The sequence below is a fragment of the Entelurus aequoreus genome, linkage group LG04, assembly GCF_033978785.1.
Source record: "Entelurus aequoreus isolate RoL-2023_Sb linkage group LG04, RoL_Eaeq_v1.1, whole genome shotgun sequence".
Classification (NCBI taxonomy): domain Eukaryota; kingdom Metazoa; phylum Chordata; class Actinopteri; order Syngnathiformes; family Syngnathidae; genus Entelurus; species Entelurus aequoreus.
Window position 1 is genome coordinate 12,756,373 of NC_084734.1, and position 23,391 is coordinate 12,779,763.

Consider the following 23,391-nt stretch of genomic DNA (forward strand, 5'->3'; position numbering starts at 1 on the left):
ACCTTGGGTTAGGTGAACGGTCTTTTGGGCTGAGTGATTGTGTGTGTTGATCAGGTGTTTGAATTGTATTGGCGTGTTCTATGGAGCTAGGAGATAGCAGAGGAGCTAGGAGCTAGCATAACACGTACCGTACCGTACGTGCGCGTCACGTACGTAACTTTTTAAAAATATATAAGCTTTATGAACCTTGGGTTAGGTGAACGGTCTTTTGGGCTGAGTGATTGTGTGTGTTGATCAGGTGTTTGAATTGTATTGGCGTGTTCTATGGAGCTAGGAGCTAGCAGAGGAGCTAGGAGCTAGCATAACAAACACGCAGGTGTTATTATGCAGGATTAATTTGTGGCATGTTAAATATAAGCCTGGTTGTGTTGTGGCTAATAGAGTATATATATGTCTTGTGTTTATTTACTGTTGTAGTCATTCCCAGCTGAATACCAGGTACCGTGAGTATGCAGCCTTGGCTGCTAAACATTTGATAGCTTGATCGTATGTGCGCGTCACGTACGTAACTTTTTAAAAATATATAAGCTTTATGAACCTTGGGTTAGGTAAACGGTCTTTTGGGCTGAGTGATTGTGTGTGTTGATCAGGTGTTTGAATTGTATTGGCGTGTTCTATGGAGCTAGGAGCTAGCAGAGGAGCTAGGAGCTAGCATAACAAACACGCAGGTGTTTTTATGCAGGATTAATTTGTGGCATATTAAATATAAGCCTGGTTGTGTTGTGGCTAATAGAGTATATATATGTCTTGTGTTTATTTACTGTTGTAGTCATTCCCAGCTGAATATCAGGTCACCCCCGGCTCTCACAGCATCTTCCCTATCTGAATAGCTTCAACTCCCCACTAGTCCTTCACTTGCACTTTACTCATCCACAAATCTTTCATCCTCGCTCAAATTAATGGGGAAATTGTCGCTTTCTCGGTCCGAATCTCTCTCACTTCATGCGGCCATCATTTTAAACAATAGGGAACTTTGCGTATATGTTCAACTGACTACGTCACGCTACTTCCGGTAGGTGCAAGCCTTTTTTTTATCAGATACCAAAAGTTGCAATCTTTATCGTCATTGTTCTATACTAAATCCTTTCAGCAAAAATATGGCAATATCGCTAAATGATCAAGTATGACACATAGAATAGATCTGCTATCCCAGTTTAAATAAAAAAAATTCATTTCAGTAGGCCTTTAAGCAACACAACCAGGAAGACAGAGATGGATAGCAGACGCGTTAGCCGACGAACTCACCTTAACTTCCTCCGTCTCGCCGACCGCATCTGTGATCGGGTGAAGTCCTTCGTCGCACCGTCGATCGGTGGAACGCAGATGAGCACGGGGGTTGATGAGCAGATGAGGGCTGGCTGGCGTAGGTGGATAGCTAATGTTTTTAGCATAGCTCTGTGATGTCCGGTTGCTAAGTTAGCTTCAATGGCGTCGTTAGCAACAGCATTGTTAAGCTTCGCCAGGCTGGAAAGCATTAACCGTGTATTTACATGTCCATGGTTTAATAGTATTGTTGATCTTCTGTCTATCCTTCCGGTCAGGGGTTTATTTATTTTGTTTCTATATGCAGTTAAGCACGATGCCATCACGTTAGCTCCGTAGCTAAAGTGTTTCGTCGATGTATTGTCGTGGAGATAAAAGTCACTGTGAATGTCCATTTCGCGTTCTCAACTCTCATTTTCAAGAGGATATAGTATCCGAGGTGGTTTAAAATACAAATCCGTGATCCACAATAGAAAAAGGATAGAGTGTGCAATCCAATGAGCCAGCTTGTACCTAAGTTACGGTCAGAGCGAAAAAAGATATGTCTTGCACTGCGTTCTAGTCCTTCACTCTAACTTTCCTCATCCACGAATGTTTCATCCTCGCTCAAATGAATGGGGTAATCGTCGCTTTTTCGGTCCGAATCGCTCTCGCTGCATTGAAAACAATAGGAAAATATGAGGAGGCGATCAACTGACTACGTCACGCTACTTCCGGTAGGGGCAAGGCTTTTTTTTCATCAGAGACCAAAAGTTGCGAACTTTATCGTCGTTGTTCTATACTAAATCCTTTCAGCAAAAATATGGCAATATCGCGAAATGATCAAGTATGACACATAGAATGGATCTGCTATCCCCGTTTAAATAAAAAAAAATTCATTTCAGTAGGCCTTTAATGGTATGCAACATGCTGGATCTTGCAGCATGATTATTAGCTAAAACAACCTGATTTAATGCAAATTCAGTAGAATTTCAACCCTGCACTGTGCATTCCTCCATCACATGCACAGATAATTCCCAGCATGCTACACACCAGAGGTGCGACCAAGTCATAAGTAAGTCTCAAGTCCTGAGTCAAGACAGGCAAGCCCCGAGTCATGTCCAAAGTCAAGACTGGAAAGTCTCAAGTCAAGTCCCGAGTGCTGCATTTTGAGTTTCGAGTCCTTTCAAGTCCTTTTAACCACAGACTAATATATTTACACACATTGTGTATGCTTTTAAGTTAAAGTTAAAGTAGCAATGATTGTCACAGACACACAAGATGTGGCGAAATTATTCTCTGCATTTGACCCATCACCCTTGATCACCCCCTGGGAGGTGAGGGGAGCAGTGAGCAGCAGCGGTGGCCGCGCCCAGGAATCATTTTTGGTGATTTAACCCCCAATTCCAACCCTTGATGCTGAGTGCCAAGCAGGGAGGTAATGGCTCCCATTTTTATAGTCTTTGGTATGACTCGGCTGGGGTTTGAACTCACGACCTACCGATCTCAGGGCGGACACTCTAACCACTAGGCAACTGAGTAGGTTAAGACTGCAATGTGACTCAAGTAAACAACACCAAAATGTTATATGTTCCATTGAAAATATAAAACATTACACACGGCGCTCAAAAATCTATCAAAATGTTTTAGTAGGACTTTGGTAAGCTATGAAGCCACACCACTTGATGGATTGTACTGTGCTCCAACATAGGAGTATTATTATGGTGTGTGTATAAGGTAAGACATTATCTGGCGTTTTGTTTTGCAATATTATGCAAAAGTAACTTTTCTTACCTTCTGGTACCTGCTGATGTGTATTTAGGATCTGCTTAAATACTGAGAAATTGCGCGCGTCCGCCTTTGTAGTCCGTGCCGACACCGTAGTGCAGACCTGGGCAAATGAAGGCCCAGGGGCCACATGCGGCCCCTTGGGCTTTTCAATCTGGCCCGCCGGACATTCCCAAATATTTTTTTTAGATGTTTAAGATGTAAAGTGTAGCTGCCATTATGATGTGCAGTCATGTTTTCTAATGACCGGAAGTCTTCAACTATACTAAAGGCCTACTGAAATAATTTTTTTTAATTTAAACGGGGATAGCAGATCCATTCTATGTGTCATAATTGATCATTTCGCGATATTGCCATATTTTTGCTGAAAGGATTTAGTAGAGAACATCGACGATAAAGATCGCAACTTTTGGTATCTGATTTTAAAAAAAAGCCTTGCCCCTACCGGAAGTAGCGTGACGTAGTCAGTTGATCGCCTCCTCATATTTTCCTATTGTTTTCAATGCAGCGAGAGCGATTCGGACCGAGAAAGCGATGATTACCCCATTAATTTGAGCGAGGATGAAAGATTTGTGGATGAGGAACGTTAGAGTTAAGGACTAGAATGCAGTGCAAGACATATCTTTTTTCGCTCTGACCGTAACTTAGGTACAAGCTGGCTCATTGGATTCCACACTCTCTCCTTTTTCTATTGTGGATCACGGATTTGTATTTTAAACCACCTCGGATACTATATCCTCTTGAAAATGAGAGTCGAGAACGCGAAATGGACATTGACAGTGACTTTTATCTCCACGACAATACATCGACGAAACACTTTAGCTACGGAGCTAACGTGATAGCATCGTGCTTAACTGCATATAGAAACAAAATAAATAAACCCCTGACTGGAAGGATAGACAGAAGATCAACAATACTATTAAACCATGGACATGTAAATACACGGTTAATGCTTTCCAGCCTGGCGAAGGTTAACAATGCTGTTGCTAACGATGCCATTGAAGCTAACTTAGTATAACGGGACCTCACAGAGCTATGATAAAAACATTAGCTATCCACCTACGCCAGCCAGCCCTCATCTGCTCATCAACACCCGTGCTCACCTGTGTTCCAGCGATTGACGGACGGACGAAGCACTTCACCCGATCATCCGTGCGGTCGGTGGCTAGCGTCGGCTAGCACGTCTGCTATCCGAGTCAAAGTCTTCCTGGTTGCGTTGCTGTAGTCCGCCGCTAATACACCGATCCCACCTACAACTTTCTTCTTTGCAGTCTCCATTGTTCATTAAACAAATTGCAAAAGATTCACCAACACAGATGTCCAGAATACTGTGGAATTATGAGATGAAAACAGAGCTATTTTGTATTGGATTCAATGGGGTACCGATACTTCTGTTTCACTGGTTACGTCACGCGCATACGTCATCATCCAAAGACGTTTTCAACCGGAAGTTTAGCAGGAAATTTAAAATTGCACTTTATAAGTTAACCCGGCCATATTGGCATGTGTTGCAATGTTAAGATTTCATCATTGATATATAAACTATCAGACTGCGTGGTCGGTAGTAGTGGCTTTCAGTAGGCCTTAAGTCTTTCAATGCTTGGAATTTGCATGATATACTAGTTACTATGGTCATCTAATTACTTACTATGGTCATCTAATTACTTACTATGGTCATCTAATTACTTACTATGGTCACTATGAGATCTCAGATTGTAGGTGGGGTTTTTTTCACTGTTTGTTGCATTTTGGTTGCGTTTCGGTCGATTGTAAAATATGTTGTCAATATTCAGTGTTTTATCATTCGTAGATAATACTGTAAATCCCACATTTTTTATTTTCATGTACATTCTGGGTGTTTCATTCAGTAAAAACATTTCAAAATCCATTCTGTTTTTTTAAGGCGGTCTGTCATAACGTTTTTAGCTTTCGATCATTATTGTGAGGTTTTGTATTAGTGTTCCTAAAAATAGATATACCGGCCCCCAGACACACTTTTTTATCTAAATCTGGCCCCCCCGAGTAAAATAATTGTAGTGGATAAGCTTCTTCTTTTTCTCTATCTTCTTGTTATGTGACATTCATCCTCTGCTGTTCCCATTTCTAATATAAAGTAGGGCTGCAACAACTAATCGATTAAAATCGATGCTAAAAATAGTTGGCGATTAATTTAGTCATCGATTCGTTGGGTCTATGTTATGCGCATGCGCAGAAGCAATTTTTTGTATTTTATTTTTATAAACATTTTTTATAAACCTTTATTTATAAACTGCAACATGTACAAACAACTGAGAAACAATCATCAAAATAAGTATGCTGTTTTTTTCCCAATAAAATACTGGAAAGGATAGAAATGTAGTTTGTCTCTTTTATCCGATTATTAATTGATTAATCGAAGTAATAATCGACAGATCGATCGATTATCAAATGAATCGTTAGTTGCAGCCCTAATATAAAGTAGTGTAAAGCTCTTACTTATATCTGTCAGTAAACTCGCCATGAAAGCGCTAAACTAAAACTAAAAACCGTGATTGATAACACTTAATAATAATAATAAATGACCAGACTGGGGGTACTGCTCAGTTACTGAAAAACCAGGATAGCGCTTAAATTAGTGTCAATTTATTTTTGACATTTGTTGAAATAAAACCTGGTTAAAGTGTGTATAGTTAGGTTTTGAGCACATTCAACAACACGGTGATAATACTGATAATTGTGATGTGACGTTTCCATTCCAACTACCGTATTTTTCGGACTATAAGTCGCAGTTTTTTTCATAGTTTGGCCGGGGGGGGCGGGTGGGGGGGGGTGCGACTTATACTCAGGAGTGACTTATGTGTGAAATTATTAACACATTACCGTAAAATATCAAATAATATTATTTAGCTCATTCACGTAATAGACTAGACCGGGGGTTGGCAACCCGCGGCTCTTTAGCGCCGCCCTAGTGGCTCTCTGGAGCGTTTTCAAAAATGTATGAAAAATGGAAAAAGATGACGGGGGGAAAAAAATAAATTGTTTTAATATGGTTTCTGTAGGAGGACAAACATGACACAAACCTCCCTAATTGTTATAAATCACACTGTTTATATTAAACATGCTTCACTGATTCGAGTATTTGGCGAGCGCCGTTTTGTCCTACTAATTTTGGCGGTCCTTGAACTCACCGTAGTTTGTTTACATGTAGAACTTTCTCCGACTTTCTAAGACGTGTTTTATGCCACTTCTTTTTCTTTTTTCTTTTTCTTTTGTCCACCAAACTTTTAATGTTGTGCGTGAAGGCACAAAGGTGAGTTTTGTTGATGTTATTGACTTGTGTGGAGTGCTAATCAGGCATATTTGGTCAGTGCATGACTGCAAGCTAATCGATGCTAACATGCTATTTAGGCCAGTGGTCCCCAACCTTTTTGTAGCTGCGGACCGGTCAACGCTTGAAAATTTGTCCCAAGGACCGGGGGGGTATTTTTTTTATTTTTTTTAATAAAAAAATACAATCATGTGTGCTTACGGACTGTATCCCTGCAAACTGTATTGATCTATATTGATATATATAATGTATATATTGTGTTTTTTATGTTGATTTAATAAAAAAAAAAAATTTTTTTTTTATTTCTTGTGCGGCCCAGTACCAATCGGTCCGCGGACCGGTACCGGGCCGCGACCCGGTGGTTGGGGACCACTGATTTAGGCTAGCTATATGTACATATTGCATCATTATGCCTCATTTGTAGATATATTTGAGGTCATTTAGTTTCCTTTAAGTCCTCTTAATTCAATTTATATCTCATGACACACTATCTGTATGTAACATGGCTTTTAATTTTTTGCGGCTCCAGACAGATTCGTTTTTTGTATTTTTGGTCCAATATGGCTCTAGGGATGATGTTTGATAAGGAATTATCGAGTTCGAGCCTATTATCGAATCCTCTTATCGAACCGATTCCTTATCGATTCTCTTATCGAGTCCAGATAGGTTGTCGTATATGGAAAAAAACACACGATTGATTGATTGATTGATTGACAATATTTGGTTTAACAAAAGCTCACTTTTATTATATAATAAAAAAATAAAATCTAATAAATAAATAAATATTGACTGTTACCCACCTAAAAAAATTAAATAGAATAAATAAATATTGACTGTTGTTACCCAAAGAATATTAAGTGGGATTTTTCAGAGAAACAAATATATACAGTAACACAAAAACAACCTGTCTCTGTGATCACTATAGGTGTATAAATAATAATACAGTGTTAAATAAAATCAGTCCCTTGGGCACAAAACTGAAAATAATACAGCTCTCCAAAAAGTGCACTTCTGCTGCTATTGGAACATAACTGTTTGTTATGATGCTTTGACATTTTTGCACTATTTCTTTATTGAAAGAAAATTCTATGAAGAGAAAAGTTGTTTGCAAATGTGGTTACAATGCTAAAAAATGAAAAGTTAAAGCTAAAAAAAGAAATACACTTTATTGAGTTAACATTATTTCTTTATGGGGGAAAGATGTTATGAGCTAGAGAATATAACAACTACACTACCCAGCATGCAACGGGAGTTACGAGCATGCGCGGACACCCCGAAAAGTGTTGCATGTTGCCACGCTGTGAAAGTAAACGTCAAGAGCTCAGCCAACACGCCTCGTCTGCATTATTTATAATTAGACAACACATATACAGTGTGATTTTGTTTTGTTTACAAGGAAAGAAAAACAAAAGTAAAAAAAGGGAGATATGTTGTATATATATGTATGTGCTGCGGTTGCATTAAGAACGTTGCGACAGCTGCCGTAAAGGAGGTGCGTTGCTAGCCTGGTTGCTATGTTTCCGGTTGGTCGTAAAAGTGTTCGTCATGTGTTTTTACCCTGCTAAAATCTCTCAGTAAAGTTATTCGTTGGATTATACCTTTTGTTTCGAACTTTATTACACCATGGAGCGCTTTTTCCCGTCCATTGTTTTCCTGCTTTCCCTATCTGCGCCTAATGACTGAGCTACATGACGTCATTTCTTGTGATGTCCCACGGAGCATTTCTGGTCGGGACGGGATTCCACTCTTTTTCTTTACTATAGTGGTCTCGATAACGGGTACCGGTTCTCAAAAAGGTATTAGAGTCCGAGGACTCGGTTCTTTTCTTATCAAACAACCGGGAAAACCGGTTTCGAGTATCATCCCTATATGGCTCTTTCAACATCTTGGGTTGCCGACCCCTGGACTAGACGTATAAGATTTCATGGGATTTAGCCATTAGGAGTGACAGATTGTTTGGTAAACGTATAGCATGTTCTATATGTTATAGTTATTTGAATGACTCTTACCATAATATGTTACGTTAACATACCAGGCACGTTCTCAGTTGGTTATTTATGCCTCATATAACGTACACTTATTCAGCCTGTTGTTCACTATTCTTTATTTATTTTAAATTGCCTTTCAAATGTCTATTCTTGGTGTTGGCTTTTATCAAATAAATTTCCCCCAAAAATGCGACTTATACTCCAGTGTGACTTATGTGTTTTTTTTCTTTCTTTAATATGCATTTTCAGCCGGTGCGACTTATACTCCGGAGCGACTTTCATCCCATTGATTTTTTTTTTTTCTTTTTAATGTTGATGTTCCAGGTAATCTTATTTTCAGTGAAGGTATAGGACAGGCAAATATAAGCTTTGGCTTCAGCCTATTCCTTTTTCGGTCATGCTTTTTCTTTTCTTTTCTTTTTGTGTGTAAATGTGTATGATTGTTATATATGTATAATTTGTACTGTACTGTCACACAAAATGGTTATTGGTTGAGGGTTGATTTTATGGCCGAAATAAACTTATTTCATTCATTCAGTCATTCACTTATGCTCCGAAAAATACGGTACATATTAACCGCAGTGAGCCAGTTGGCTTTTCTGAGCTTTTTTTCTTCTTCTTCTTTTCCTCCCCACCCTCCGCCATATTGTACAAAGGAAAAAGACTGCGAGCTTCCCTCGCCACATGCTTGTTTGTGTTGGCGGCGGACATGTTTGTTTGACTGCTCTCATCTCCCAAAGTATCCTTCCTCAGCCCAAATTTCACATCCCTGCCTTTGTAATCCGGTGACTACAAGTCGAATAGTCGGGTCGACGCGTGCAAAGATAGTTTTTCATAAGAGTTGTGAAGCGGTGTGACGATGCGGTGGCAGGAAAGATGCATTAGTGTGTGTTGAGCACCCAGCTGATCGCCGTCATGCGCTTGCTTTTTGCTTGGAGGAAGAATAATGCAAGGAATGCGCGCCCTCGCCATCGCAGCCCAGCATCAAGGCTGATGTTTTTGTCCCAGTGCTCCTGCTTGGATGGCTTACTCCTCTCAGCCCTTTTGACATTTAATAATAATAACAATAAAATGGTGGAAGTAAGGAATTTCCCCCCCCCCAACAGTAAAAATCCAGAGTCCTAAGAACAGTGTTTTTAACGTCTTAAAGCCCAAGCTGTTTGTTTACATCAGGGATGTCCAAAGTGCTGCCCGCAGGTCATTTTTTTAACGGCCCGTTTTAAAATACGATTAAAAAAATGTAAAACATAAAAAGTGGTATGAAAGACCAAACAGGTGAAATGTAACAAGAAAATGTTGCAATGTTTACTCTAATAACACAAAGCTGCCATGCAGGCTGTTTCTTTCTTCAAAAAATAATAATGAATCAAAATCAATGTTATGAATTATTGACCTATCCAAGGCTCCAATTACGTCACATTAAATATTGCACTTTGAGATATTTTTGGGGGAAAATGTTGCATATTTTGTGTTTGCCATATAAAAAAATTGAGCTTTTTTAAAGAAGGGCCTAAAACGAACAAACAAAAAACATATAACAACAATACAACGTATAATTGACGGATAGATCTGAAGTTGATCTCGAGATTATTGTGTTAAAAGTAAACAGTAAAAAAAAATGTATAATTTATTTTTGAACACTTTAACGAGTAGGACCCTTTTGGTTCCCCAATAATTTTTGTGTGATTTGTTTTTAAGTGTCATCGCTCAAAAAATAATAATGAAATCAATGGTGTTATGAGTTCTTGACCTTTTTAAGGCTCCAATTATTACTCAAATATTCCACTTAAAAATGTTATTGGGTGAAAATATTGCATATTTTGTGTTTTTTCCATTAAAAAACAGGGTTTTCTTTGACAAAAAGAGCATACGACTTAAATCTTTAAAAACGTTATATTGACAGATAGACCTAATGTTGATCTATGGATTTAAAACTTGAATAATAATAAAAATAATATACTGAATAATAAAACATTTTTAATATTTTTTTTTAACAAAACCCTTCGGGGTCCCTGGGATCAAGCCTGAGTGGAGGCCTAAATGTATATTTTTTTATACATATATTGTATTGGTTTTTAAAATAAAAAAATATCAAAATGGCCCCCGCTTGCTTTGATTTTTCAGTGTGCGGCCCTCAGTGGAAAAAGTTTGGACACCCCTGGTTTACATGCTTTTTTTATTTCTCTTTGCTATTTGGGCTCATTGGACCCTAATTAGAATAAAAACTAAGAATCATCTTTTGATATGATGTACTTACTCCATAAGTACACAAATGTGTACTTCATGTTTAGTGACATGCTAATTCTTATTTTTACACTTTTTTTCCCTCCAAATTCCATTGTATTTTATACTCTTCTGACACCACCAGATGGCAGTATAAGCGGCCATAAGACCCCAATTCAGTAGTGTACACAGTTTTGGAAATAAGAGCGAAAAGGTGCTGTCCACGCATGTGGCCAATAAGCATTTATTAAAGGAGACCCATGATGAATGTAGTCTTTTATGACGGTTGTTACAATGTTGGATACTCCTGTTAAAAAATGCCAAAGCGTAAAATCGTGAGGTTCATACATTTTGGCGTTGGCTTACACACATTTTTGCATTCCTCTGTTTGCGGGGTTTTGCAGTCTGGCTGAGGGTTGTACGGTATACCGGTACTATTATAGTACTGGTATACTAATGGATCACATTCGGTACTATACCGCCTCTAAAAAGTACCAGTCCCCCATCGTCGTCACGTCATGAAATTGCTGGTTTTACGAGCAGAGGAGCATGTTCGGCAGCGCGCACACACAGAGTACTTACAAGCAGACACAGTGTGTAGACAGAAAAGGGAGAATGGACGCACTTTGGTGTAAAAAGTAAATATAAAGTTATAACACTGAAACACCCTCAGGAAGAGGTGCTTTAAGACATGGCTAGCTAGCTAGCAGCTAACATATATCCGCAGTCGGCAGTGTTTTAGCTACTTCTAAATCACTAATCCTCGCCTCCATGCCGACAAATTAAAGTATGTTTCTTACATGTATTATTATCACTGGAGGACGAGGAATAGCTAAACATGCTTCACCACACACCGGCGTCACAATGTAAACAAACGCCATGGGTGGATCTACACCTGACATCCACTGTAGTGATACCAAGTACAGGAGCGTATCTACCTAAATTTCAAGATCAAGATTCAAGATGCTGTTTATTGATTAAATGTGTGGTATCATCCAAAACTAATGTAAAGTATCAAAGAAGAGAATAATAAGTGATTATTACATTTTAACAAAAGTGTAGATAAAACATGTTAAAACAGAAAATAAGCAGATATTAACAGTAAATGAACAAGTAGGTTAATAATACATTTGTACAGTTTGTCCCTCATAATGTGTACAAAATAATAGGTAGATAAATGACACAATATGTTACTGCATACGTCAGCAGACTAATTAGGAGTCTTTGTTTGTTTACTTACTACTAAAAGACAAGTTGTCTACTATGTTCACTATTTTATTTAAGGACTAAATTACAATAATAAACATTTGTTTCATGTACCCCAAGATTTTTTTGTTAAAATAAAGACAATAATGCCATTTTTTGTGGTCAACTTTATTTATAAAATTAAGGAAATACATTTTGGTAGCGGTATCGGGACAACACTAGTCTGGCTAGACTTAAACTCAGACTTAGACAAACTTTAATGATGCACAAGGGAAATTGTTCGTGTCGTGATGTCACAGCGATTTATTTAGGCGTTACGTAAAGCAGGGGGGGGGGGGCTTAATAACACTGACGTGTGACATGGAGTGACTTAAATACTCCTAAAAGCAGCTTTTTTTATGCAAAGTTTGAATCCAATTAACTTTATTTATATAGCACATTTCACAAAACAATAGAAGGTTCACAAAGTGCTGCACAGAAGTTGAGACGTACATACTAGGAGAGTCAATAATATACAACATTTAACTATAAAATAATGAATACATAGTAAATAATAAATACCCCTCCATACCCCACACCCCGGATTGTAAATAATGTAAATAATTCAATGTATATACTCTGATGATTATCTTGTGTGGTGACTGTATTATGATGATAGTATATATTTGATAGTATATATCTGTATCATGAATCAATTTAAGTGGACCCCGACTTAAACAAGTTGAAAAACGTATTCGGGTGTTACCATTTAGTGGTCAATTGTACGGAATATGTACTTCACTGTGCAATCTACTAATAAAAGTTTCAATCAATCAATCAATACATCAGAGAAAATAAAATACACTAAAATCTCTCAACTCATGCTGGTTTAAAAGCCAAAGAGTCAAAATATGTTTGAAGACGTGATTGAAAAGGGAGCCGTCCGAATAGTAAGAGGGATATAGTTCCAAAGTTTTGGATGCACCGTCACCTCTGGATTTTAAACGAGTCTTTGGGGCGACAAGAAGAAACTGATCAGCTGACCTCAGAGACCTTGTAGGTGTGTAGATTTTTAAAAGGTCTGACATATATTGTGGCGCTAATCCGTTAAGAGATTTAAACTTAAAAAAAAAAAGAATTCTAAACAGTTTTTCCCATAAATGGCCAAGATACCTGTGGCGGTGGGGGCGTGGCTATGGGCGTGGTCACCATGACATCATCAAGTAATTTGCATAATTTACTACAATGATACGATTTTCTCTAAAAAGGCTCAAAAAATGTATACTTACTAATTAATAATAACAGTTTTGTTTTAAATGTCCATCCATCCATTTTACAATATAATTACAACACTTTATGTACATATTTATATACAGATTTGAACAATAAGTTATTCACTGAAATATATTTATTAATTGTGGTTCTTACAAAAAATATATCTCATAAAATATAAAAGCTAAAATGTCTCTTAAAGCTCTGCCCCTTTAATTAGTGCATACTAAATAATTTAACTTTAGCCTACTACTACAACCATATTATTTACCAGCAACATAAAGTGAAACAGAGGCAGAGGTGTCCTGCCACAGTCAGTAACAAATAAACAGAAAACAGTAGTGGTCAAATACAAATAAGGCAACAAGAGAAGTATCCTACACTTCTGTTTTGTAAAGTAAATCTGAACAGCCTATATGGGCATCTACATCAACTATATGATTTGCCTGAGAAGCTGGACAGGACAACAACAACAACAAAAAATTAATTATTTTAATTTTATTTTTTTATTTGTGGCGGATTTCTTTCGTAATTCTTTCGTGGCGGGCCGCGACAAATAAATGAATGTGTGGGAAACACTGCTAAAATGAAGTTGGAGCCAGTGAAGGGATGCTAAAATGTGTTCATGATTTTTAGTGGCGGTTAAAAGGCGAGCAGCAGCATTTTGGACTAACTACTAACTGCAATTTCATTCCAACGTAGAGGGAGTTGCAGCCGTCCAAACGTGATGAAATGAAAGCATGGATTACCCGCTCAAAGTTGTTAAAAGATAAAACTGATTTAATTTTTGCTAAAAGTCTTAGATGATAAAAACCAGATCGTACATCCGATGTTCCAATTTAAAATCATTGCCCAACTTAAAACCAAGATTTGTGACTGTGGGTTTTAAATAAGGCATCAGGGGGGTCCATGTCACTGGGGGGAGCATTCTGTTTGACTTTTGAGTCAATAGAATTATTTCAGTCTTGTTCTCATTTAAGTTTAGAAAGTTGACATGCTTTTATGTCCTCCAGACAATTGAAAAGTGATTTTAAACATGTCACTTCTTTTTTTAAAGGGACATAGATAAATAAAGATGATATGATATACTATATTTAATAAAAAAAATAAAAATAAATGCGTTGAATGGGCTGGATGTACACTGAAAACAGGATTGGTCCTAGGATTGAACCCTGAGGGACACCACAGGACAAGGGAGCATAAGCCGAAGCCGAATCTTACATTTGGATTTTAAAGTTCTGTTAGTCATATATGACCTGACCCATTACATGGGTGTGCCTTATAAACCCACACATTGTTCTAAGCGACTGATGAGAGTTGGGGCAAATGCAGCACTTACATCTAGAAGAATTAAAATGGGAGAATCACCAGAATCAGTGGATATTAAAAGGTCGTTAAAAACCCTTAAAAGTGCAAATTCGGTGCTATGAAAGGCTTTAAAATCGGACTGAAAAACATCAAGAATAGCGTGCAGATCAAGATAAGACTGTAATTGTTGCATTCAATGTTTATTCCCATTCATTCCCATGGAAAGTTTCCAACTTTGAATATTCCCGGAATTTTGCAACCTTAGTTGTGCGGTCATTCCATTCCTTTATGGCTTCATATGAAAAGCCTGATTTTGCCAAAGAGCTTTTACATCTGGGTACGCTACACTGCCCCCTGGTGGAGGCTTGTGTGTTTCTAGTGGTCACAGCAGGTGAAAACTGGACAAGGAGCTTAAGTGGCGCTGTTGCAGTGTTATTTAGGATTTGATGGGCCACAATCTTTGAATGTTAGCAAAATTGAACAGTCTATATTTTTGAAGAACTGAAGGGTGATGATGGTGGTGTTGTAGTTTTCGGTCAAAGATTTTGAGTGATAAACATGTAATTGTAAACAAGTTGGAAACATTACTATTTTTCATATATTACTCTTTGTTGTCGTCGTTTTGTTTTCAAACAAGTTACATGTTCAATATATTAAATTTTTAAACTTTTTTCTATGACTACAGATGTACAGTTCAGGCCAAAAGTTTGGACACACCTTCTCATTCAATACGTTTTCTTTATTTCCATGACTATTTACATTGTAAATTGTCACATCAGAACTATGAATGAACCCATGTGGAGTTATGTACTTAACAAAAAAAAAGGTGAAATAACTGAAAACATGTTTTGTATTCTAGTTTCTTCAAAATAGACTGCTACTTTGCACACTCTTGGCATTCTCTCCATGAGCTTCGAGCACACCTGTGAAGGGAAAACCATTTTCAGGTGACTACCTCTTGAAGCTCATGGAGAGAATGACAAGAGTGTGCAAAGTAGTAATCAGAGCAAAGGGTGGCTATTTTGGAAAAAAAAAGTGGAATATAAAACATGTTTTCAGTTATTTCACCTTTGATTTGTTAATAAGTACATAACTATAAACGAGTAACTATGCTATTGACTAGGGATGTCCGATAATGGCTTTTTGCTGATATCAGATATTCTGATATTGTCCAACTCTTTATTACTCAGTGTTTCCCATAAACTGCCAAGATACCTGTGGCGGTGGGGGCGTGGCTATGGGCGTGGTCACCATGACATCATCGAGTAATTTGCATAATTTACTACAATATGATTTTATCTAAAAATGCTCAAAAAATGTATACTTACTAATTAATAACAGTTTTGTTTTAAACGTCCATCCATCCATCCATTTTACAATATAATTACAACACTTTATGTACATATTTATATACAGATTTGAACAATAAGTTATTCACTGAAATATATTTATTAATTGTGGTTCTTACAAAAAATATATCTTATAAAAATATAAAAGCTAAAATGTCTCTTAAAGCTCTGCCCCTTTAAGTAGTGCATACTAAATAATTTAACTTTAGCCTACTACTACAACCATATTATTTACCAGCAACATAAAGTGAAACAGAGGCAGAGGTGTCCTGCTACAGTCAGTAACAAATAAAAAGAAAACAGTAGTGGTGGTAGATAGACACAAAGCTTCATCAAATATCTGATCCACTGAACAAAGAGCTCCAAAAATCTTGATCCTACACATCTCTTTTGTAAAGTAAATCTGAACAGCTGATATTGGCATCTACATCAACTATATGATTTGCCTGAGGAGCTGGACAGGCCAAAAAAAAAAATAATAATAATAATAATAATTTTGTGGCGGCCTTAATTCTTTTGTGGCGGGCCGCCACAAATAAATGAATGTGTGGGAAACACTGATTACTGATACCGATATAAACCAGTACCGATATATACAGTCGTGGATTTAACACATTATTATGCCTAATTTGTACAACCAGGTATGGTGAAGATAAGGTCCTTTTAAAAAAAAATAATAAAATAAGATAAATTAAAAACATTTTCTTGAATAAAAAAGAAAGTAAAACAATATAAAAACAGTTACATAGAAACTAGTAATTGATGAAAATTTGTAAAATGAACTGTTAAAGGTTAGTACTATTAGTGGACCAGCACAATCATGTGTGCTTACGGACTGTATCCCTTGCAGACTGTATTGATATATAATGTAGGAACCAGAATATTAATAACAGAAAGAAACAACCCTTTTGTGTGAATGGGGGAGGGAGGTTTTTTGGGTTGGTGCACTAATTGTAAGTGTATCTTGTGTTTTTTATGTTGATTTAATTCAAATAAAAAAAATAAGATAAAATAAAAAAGATACCGATAATAAAAAAACGATACCGATAATTTCCGATATTACATTATAAAGCATTTATCGGCCGATAATATCGGACATCTCTACTATTGACACATTTACAGTCAGATTGCTCGTCAATGTGCATTGTCCTGAATAAATAAATGATGGCAGTCTGTCTTTAGGGATAAGGTTTGCAACAATGACTCAAAAAGTCCAAATATGACAACGTTCATTTTTAAAATGGAGAAAACATCTGAGCTTTCGTGTTGTTATGAAACCTTATCTTATGTTGACGTTGTGATGAATTTGAATCATTTACTCTTTTTCCAAGCAAAGCATTACCTTCTGGTGTGTCCCCGCAGGCCATGGTGAACAGCGAGAAGGAGCGAGTGTCGCTGCTCTTGGTGAAGGCGCTGATGGGCCGAGGCAGCGTGGACGCCGTCTCCCAGCAGATGGCCTCTCACCCCCAGTACTTGGAGAGTTTCCTGCGCGCGCAGCACTACATCCTGCACATGGACGGCCCCCTGCCGCTGCCGTGCCGCCATTACATCGCCATCATGGTGGGTAACCGTCCTCTCCTCAAGAACTATACCAAGTTGTTGTCTGCAACCCACACTATCTAGAAAAACTGTAATTTTCTGCCGTGCAAACTATTTGTCATCTGTCATATCAAGAGTAGCCGCTCAGTCTTTCTTACCTGCACCAACACTTGACTGATGCATTCATGGCCGCACAAAAAGTCGGACAACTCCAACACCACACAAACTGTAAATGCCAGGTCGTTAGACAGTGACTCCTCAATAATTATGGATATTAATCATGAAATGCTGTTACTAGAATACAGAAAAGGTAATACAAAAAAATATATATTTTACAGACAGAAAGTTGCAGGAAATGTCCACTTTATCCCATGCTTACATCTCATTGTGCAACATGTGAATGTTTTCAAGGAGACTAAATGTGATCTCTGAAAGGGGTACACATTATTTTTCAAAACAGGCATAAAATACTAGTACATAGATCATTGCCAGCTCAGTTGCCAGAATTAAAAAAACAGTGTTACTGTTTTTCCATTTACAGAAGTATGTTGTAAGAACCATTGTGACTTTTACTGTAAAATTCTGGCGTCTGAGCTGCCTTTTTTTACTGTAAAAAACATTTACTGTATATTTTGCCATAATAATCTGGTGACTTAGTTGCCAATTTTTTACTGTGAAATATCCAGACGTTGTACGTAAAAAATATATGCAAAATAATCAAATGCAGAAGCAAATTCATGTATTAATCACTGTTACAAGCCATAGCTACTGTGGGCCTCAATAAAAACAAGTTGATATAGAGCAGGAGTGCTCACACTTTTCAATTGATCAAGTCGCGGGGATCTACCTCATTCATATATATAATTTATATTTACTTATTTATGAAATATATGTTTTTGTTAACAAGTTAAAGGTGTTTAATGATAATGCAAGCATATTTAACACATAGCTAATATTGTTAATAAATTAAAGGTGTTTAAAGATAATACTAGCATGTTTAACACATAAAGTTAATATTGTTAACAAGTTAAAGGTGTTTAAAGGTAATGCAAGCATGTTTAACACATATAGTTAATATTGTTAACAAGTTAAAGGTGTTTAAAGATAATACTAGCATGTTTAACACATATAGTTAATATTGTTAACAAGTTAAAGGTGTTTAAAGATAATACAAGCATGTTTAACACATATAGTTAATATTGTTAACACGTTAAAGGTGTTTAAAGATAATACAAGCATGTTTAACACATAGTTAATATTGTTAACAAGTTAAAGGTGTATAAAGATAATACAAGCATGTTTAACACATATAGTTAATATTGTTACCAAGTTAAAGGTGTTTAAAGATAATGCAAGCATGTTTAACACATATAGTTAATATTGTTAACAAGTTAAAGGTGTTTAAAGATAATACAAGCATGTTTAACACATAGTTAATATTGTTAACAAGTTAAAGGTGTATAAAGATAATACAAGCATGTTTAACACATATAGTTAATATTGTTACCAAGTTAAAGGTGTTTAAAGATAATGCAAGCATGTTTAACACATATAGTTAATATTGTTAACAAGTTAAAGGTGTTTAAAGATAATGCAAGCATGTTTAACACATATAGTTAATATTGTTAACAAGTTAAAGGTGTTTAAAGATAATGCAAGCATGTTTAACACATATAGATTCCTTTCTTTCATGAAGACAAGAATATAAGTTGGTGTATTACCTGATGCTGATGACTTGCATTGATAGGAATCAGACAGTGGTGCTGATAACGTCCGCATTTTCAAATGGAGGAGAAAAAAAGTCCTCTTTTCTGTCCAATACCACATGAAAGTGGTTGGTTTTTGCCATCTTATTTGTCCAGCTTCCGTACTCCTTTGTATACACTTTACAAGAAATACATTGGCAGCAAACTCCGTAGCTTGCTAGTAAGGCTGCAGCTAACGATTATTTTCCTATCGATTAATCTATAGATTATTTTTTCGATTAATCGGTTAATCTATAGATTATTTTTTCGATTCATCTATAGATTATTTTTCCTTTTACCGATTATTTTTTATTTTATTTGATTTAAAATGAAGATGAAAAAATAAAAGTAGGCCAGTTTTTTCAAAAGGCATGGCTTTTATTTACAAAAAAAAAAGTACGGCCACTCAGTCAGCATTGACAACAACATGACTAAATATTCTGTAACAATGTAAACATTTAAAACTTTTAACATTTAACAAAATTAAAGGTAGCTTATTTGCTTTTTAATGTGCAAATATAAAAGTCAACATCCAGTGCAAATCTTAATATTGTGCAATAGTATAAGCATTTCAAAAGTAAAAGTATTGCTTATTTTGCTTTAAAATGTGCAAAAATAAAGATAAACATCCAATACAAAAAAGTGCCAATCTAAATATTCTGGAGCACTGTAAACATTAAGTATTGCTTTTAAAATGTGCAAAATAAACATCCAGTCCAACACAGTACACAATAACCAATTCTACTCATTCCAGTGAGTGACTAACAGTTGTAATGAAGAAAGGTTAGCATGTCTACTTGCTTTGCTTCTTTTCTTGTTTACAATATTACCAGCAGCTGAAAATAGGCGCTCAGAAGGGGTCGATGTGGCTGGAACTGAGAGGTAATTAGCCTTCACCTCAAACCAGGACTGCGAGCGAGCTGAGCTGCAGTTTAAGTTTCTAGTAGGTCAACGGGCTCATAGTGATGTTACTAGTAGTTGACTGGGAGGTGTTTATCATTTGGGGATTTGATTTTTGATTTTTATTAAGGATCCCCATTAGCTGGTTGCCTCAACAACCCACTAGTCTTCCTGGGGTCCACAATTCAATACAATTACAAGTAAAAGCATATAATTATAACTACACAATACAGAAAAAAATAAAAGCATCAATAAAAAAACAAGCAAACAATTTACAGTCACAGAATAATAATTACCATATAAATATAACTACACAATATAAAACCAAACAAATCATCAATGAGCAAACTAATTTAAAAACTCAGATAAAATTGTACTCTCTTTTTAAAAACCTGTTTACTTTCAATGCTGGTGAGAATTCGAGGCAGGTTATTCCAGAGCGATAAAGATCTATAAATAAAAGATTTCCGCAAAGCATTCTTCCTGGGACGAGGGAGTACAAAATGCCCCTCACTGGATGCCCTGGTATTGTGATTATGTATAGTGCTACTGTGAACTATTTGGGCCATGAGAAAAGCAGGAGTTTTACTACCGGTTACTGATTTGAACAATATAAGAGTTTTAGCCAACAACCTGTTCTGCACTGTTAGCCAGGAAAGAGAAGCATGCATTTGATTCACAACAACCAAGAACCAGCCTTGCTGCCCTATTCTGGACAATCTGGAGCTTACTGATCTCACCACTTGCAGCAGACGCCCAGACTGTAGAACAATAGTCAATATGACACAAGACTAAACTCTTAACAATTTGACAAAGAAGAGGTGGATCAGCAAAACCAGCACATTTCCTGGAAATACCAACAGCCCTTCCCATCTTTGTAACTATATCACTGATATGATTTGACCAGGATAGAGTGCAGTCCAGCATCACTCCAAGGAGCTTGGCACTTCTGACCTGTTGAACTGTTGAAATACCTAGCCTCAAATCCAACTTTGGGTCACAAGATAACCCTTGCCTAGTCCCCAATATAATACTTTTTGTTTTTGAGGTGTTAAGGACAAGTCTGTTACATACTGTCCAGTCATGCACAGCTTTTAGTTCCTCACTCAATACTACATTAAGTACACTGCATGATATAAGGTTGCATCATCAGCATAAAGAACCAATCTTGCACGCCCGGTAGCCCAAGGTAAATCATTGGTGAATATAGAAAAAAGTAAAGGTCCTAGGCAACTTCCCTGTGGAACACCACAATCGAAACTTCTGCTATTAGACAAGCTGCCATTAAGATACACCTGTTGTGATCTTGAGGACAAATAACTCTGTATCCACATTAAACTTGAAGTATTAAAACCATAACATTGAAGTTTCTCAATTAAAAGAGAGTGGTCAATCACGTCAAATGCAGCACTAAAATCTAACAGCACAGCTCCAACCAACATAGAATTATCTATAGCATTAAGCCAATCGTCCGTCATTTGTATAAGAGCCGTGGACGTAGAGTGGCCCGTTCTATATGCATGTTGAGAATCAGTTGCTAGCCCATTTGATTGAAAGTAAGCTTGAATTTGTGCATACACACATTTCTCCAGTATTTTACATAACCCAGGTAGGATGCTTATTGGTCTAGAATTGCCCTCATTGAAAGCCAATTTGGTATCCTTATGTAGAAGAGTAACCTTAGCCACCTTCCATATCTTTGGACACAGGCCCACTTGTAAACATTTATTAAAAATATGACAAACAGGCACTGATATGATACCAGCAGTCATTTTCAGTAATTTACTATCCAGGTTGTCTACACCAGCTACTTTGTTGTCAGGAAGAGAGTGTAGTAACCTCTCAACCTCACTGACTTCAACCTGATGAAAATTGAATTCACAGTCCTTATTATCCATTATAATATTCCTAATGAGGTCAGCTGATTTGTTGTTATTGGATATATGCATACCATGCCTTAATTGAGATACCTTGTCAACATAATAGTTATTAAAATGATTGGAAATGTCACATGGCTTAGTGAGTACCAACGCATTTGATTCCACAAAAGGTGTACAGACATTGTTCTTTCTACCCAGAGAGTCCGCTGCCTGATGCTCACCTGCTAAACACCTATCTGCTCCACGCTGAAGCGCTGACTACATGCGCTATGAATACGCACTGCTGATTGGCTGATAATGCTTCGTGTGTACCAATCAGATGGTTGTGTGGGTGGGACAATGCTGCGCGTGTACCAATCAGATGGTTGTGTGGGTGGGACAATGCTGCGTGTGTACCAATCAGATGGTTGTGTGGGTGGGACAATGCTGCGTGTGTACCAATCAGATGGTTGTGTGGGTGGGACAATGCTGCGTGTGTACCAATCAGATGGTTGTGTGGGTGGGACAATGCTGCGTGTGTACCAATCAGATGGTTGTGTGGGTGGGACAATGCTGCGTGTGTACCAATCAGATGGTTGTATGGGTGGGACAATGCTGCGTGTGTACCAATCAGATGGTTGTGTGGGTGGGACAATGCTGCGTGTGTACCAATCAGATGGTTGTATGGGTGGGACAATGCTGCGTGCTGAGACAGAGGCAGAGGAGCAAAGCAACTTGTTAAGGCTTTAGCAGCTAAAGTTAGCTTTAGCTTAGAAACTCGTTCGGTACACCCCCGTACCGAACCGGTTCAATACAAAACACATACCGTTACACCCCTAGCAGATACAAATGACACATTCATGTTTTTGTGTAATGATGACAACGTATGCTAACGCGGACGATTGACTAGTTGATGGTTTTCTTTTCAAATGTTCGTTCATGGCCGTTGTGCTGCTATGATAGGCCATTTCCGCTCGACACAGTGTGCATACAACAACATTATTAGGCTGTGTATTGAAATACTCCCACACTTTTGATGACTTTTGGCGTGCGTTTTTCCCCTCGCTCGCACAGTCTGCTTTGCGCTCCGCCATGACGGTAGTGTGACGTAAATATGCGACGCGTCGACGCACAAAAACGGCGTCGACGTATTTACGTAACCGATGACGTCGACTACGTCGACGCGTCGTTTCAGCCTTACTTGCTAGCTTGTGCACGCCAGCTTTCTGAGACTCTTATTTTGTTAGCGCAGGCAGGATGAAGCAGCGCTTTTATTGTGCAACTGTGCAGTCGGTCTTTGGAGTTTTGACGACAGGTACGGCGCCAGAGTCTGTTGAAATAAAAAGTGTTTCTCGCCTTCCTGTCGGTCATTTTTTCTTAATTATGAGCTGGCAGCAGCCAGCGTCATCTCAGAAGACCCTCGGGTGCCGTGAATGTCAATCAAGTGACGAAAGTGACGTCATAGTGAAGATTTATGATCGCTCTATTTTAGGACTATTTTTTTAATGCCTGGCTGGCGATCGACTGACACACCCTCCGTGATCGACCGGTAGCTCGCGATCAACGTAATGAGCACCCTTGATATAGAGGATCTTTGACTGACATTTTTACAGAGGGTCGTTTTGTATTAAAAAAAATTAAACAAAAGGGAGAGTTCTTGTCATATAAGGAAACTCTGACTAGCGT

At 37.5% G+C, this 23,391-nt stretch overlaps 1 protein-coding gene across 2 annotated transcripts in view; it reads left to right on the forward strand.

Annotated features, from left to right (window-relative positions):
* Positions 1-23,391, forward strand: part of sesn4 (sestrin 4) — a 56,848-nt gene that overhangs the window by 22,970 nt on the left and 10,487 nt on the right. For both annotated transcript variants that reach the window (XM_062044260.1, XM_062044261.1), the window contains exon 2: positions 17,025-17,222. In XM_062044260.1, the coding sequence (XP_061900244.1) occupies positions 17,025-17,222 (198 nt within the window). The remainder of the gene's footprint in view (positions 1-17,024; positions 17,223-23,391) is intronic.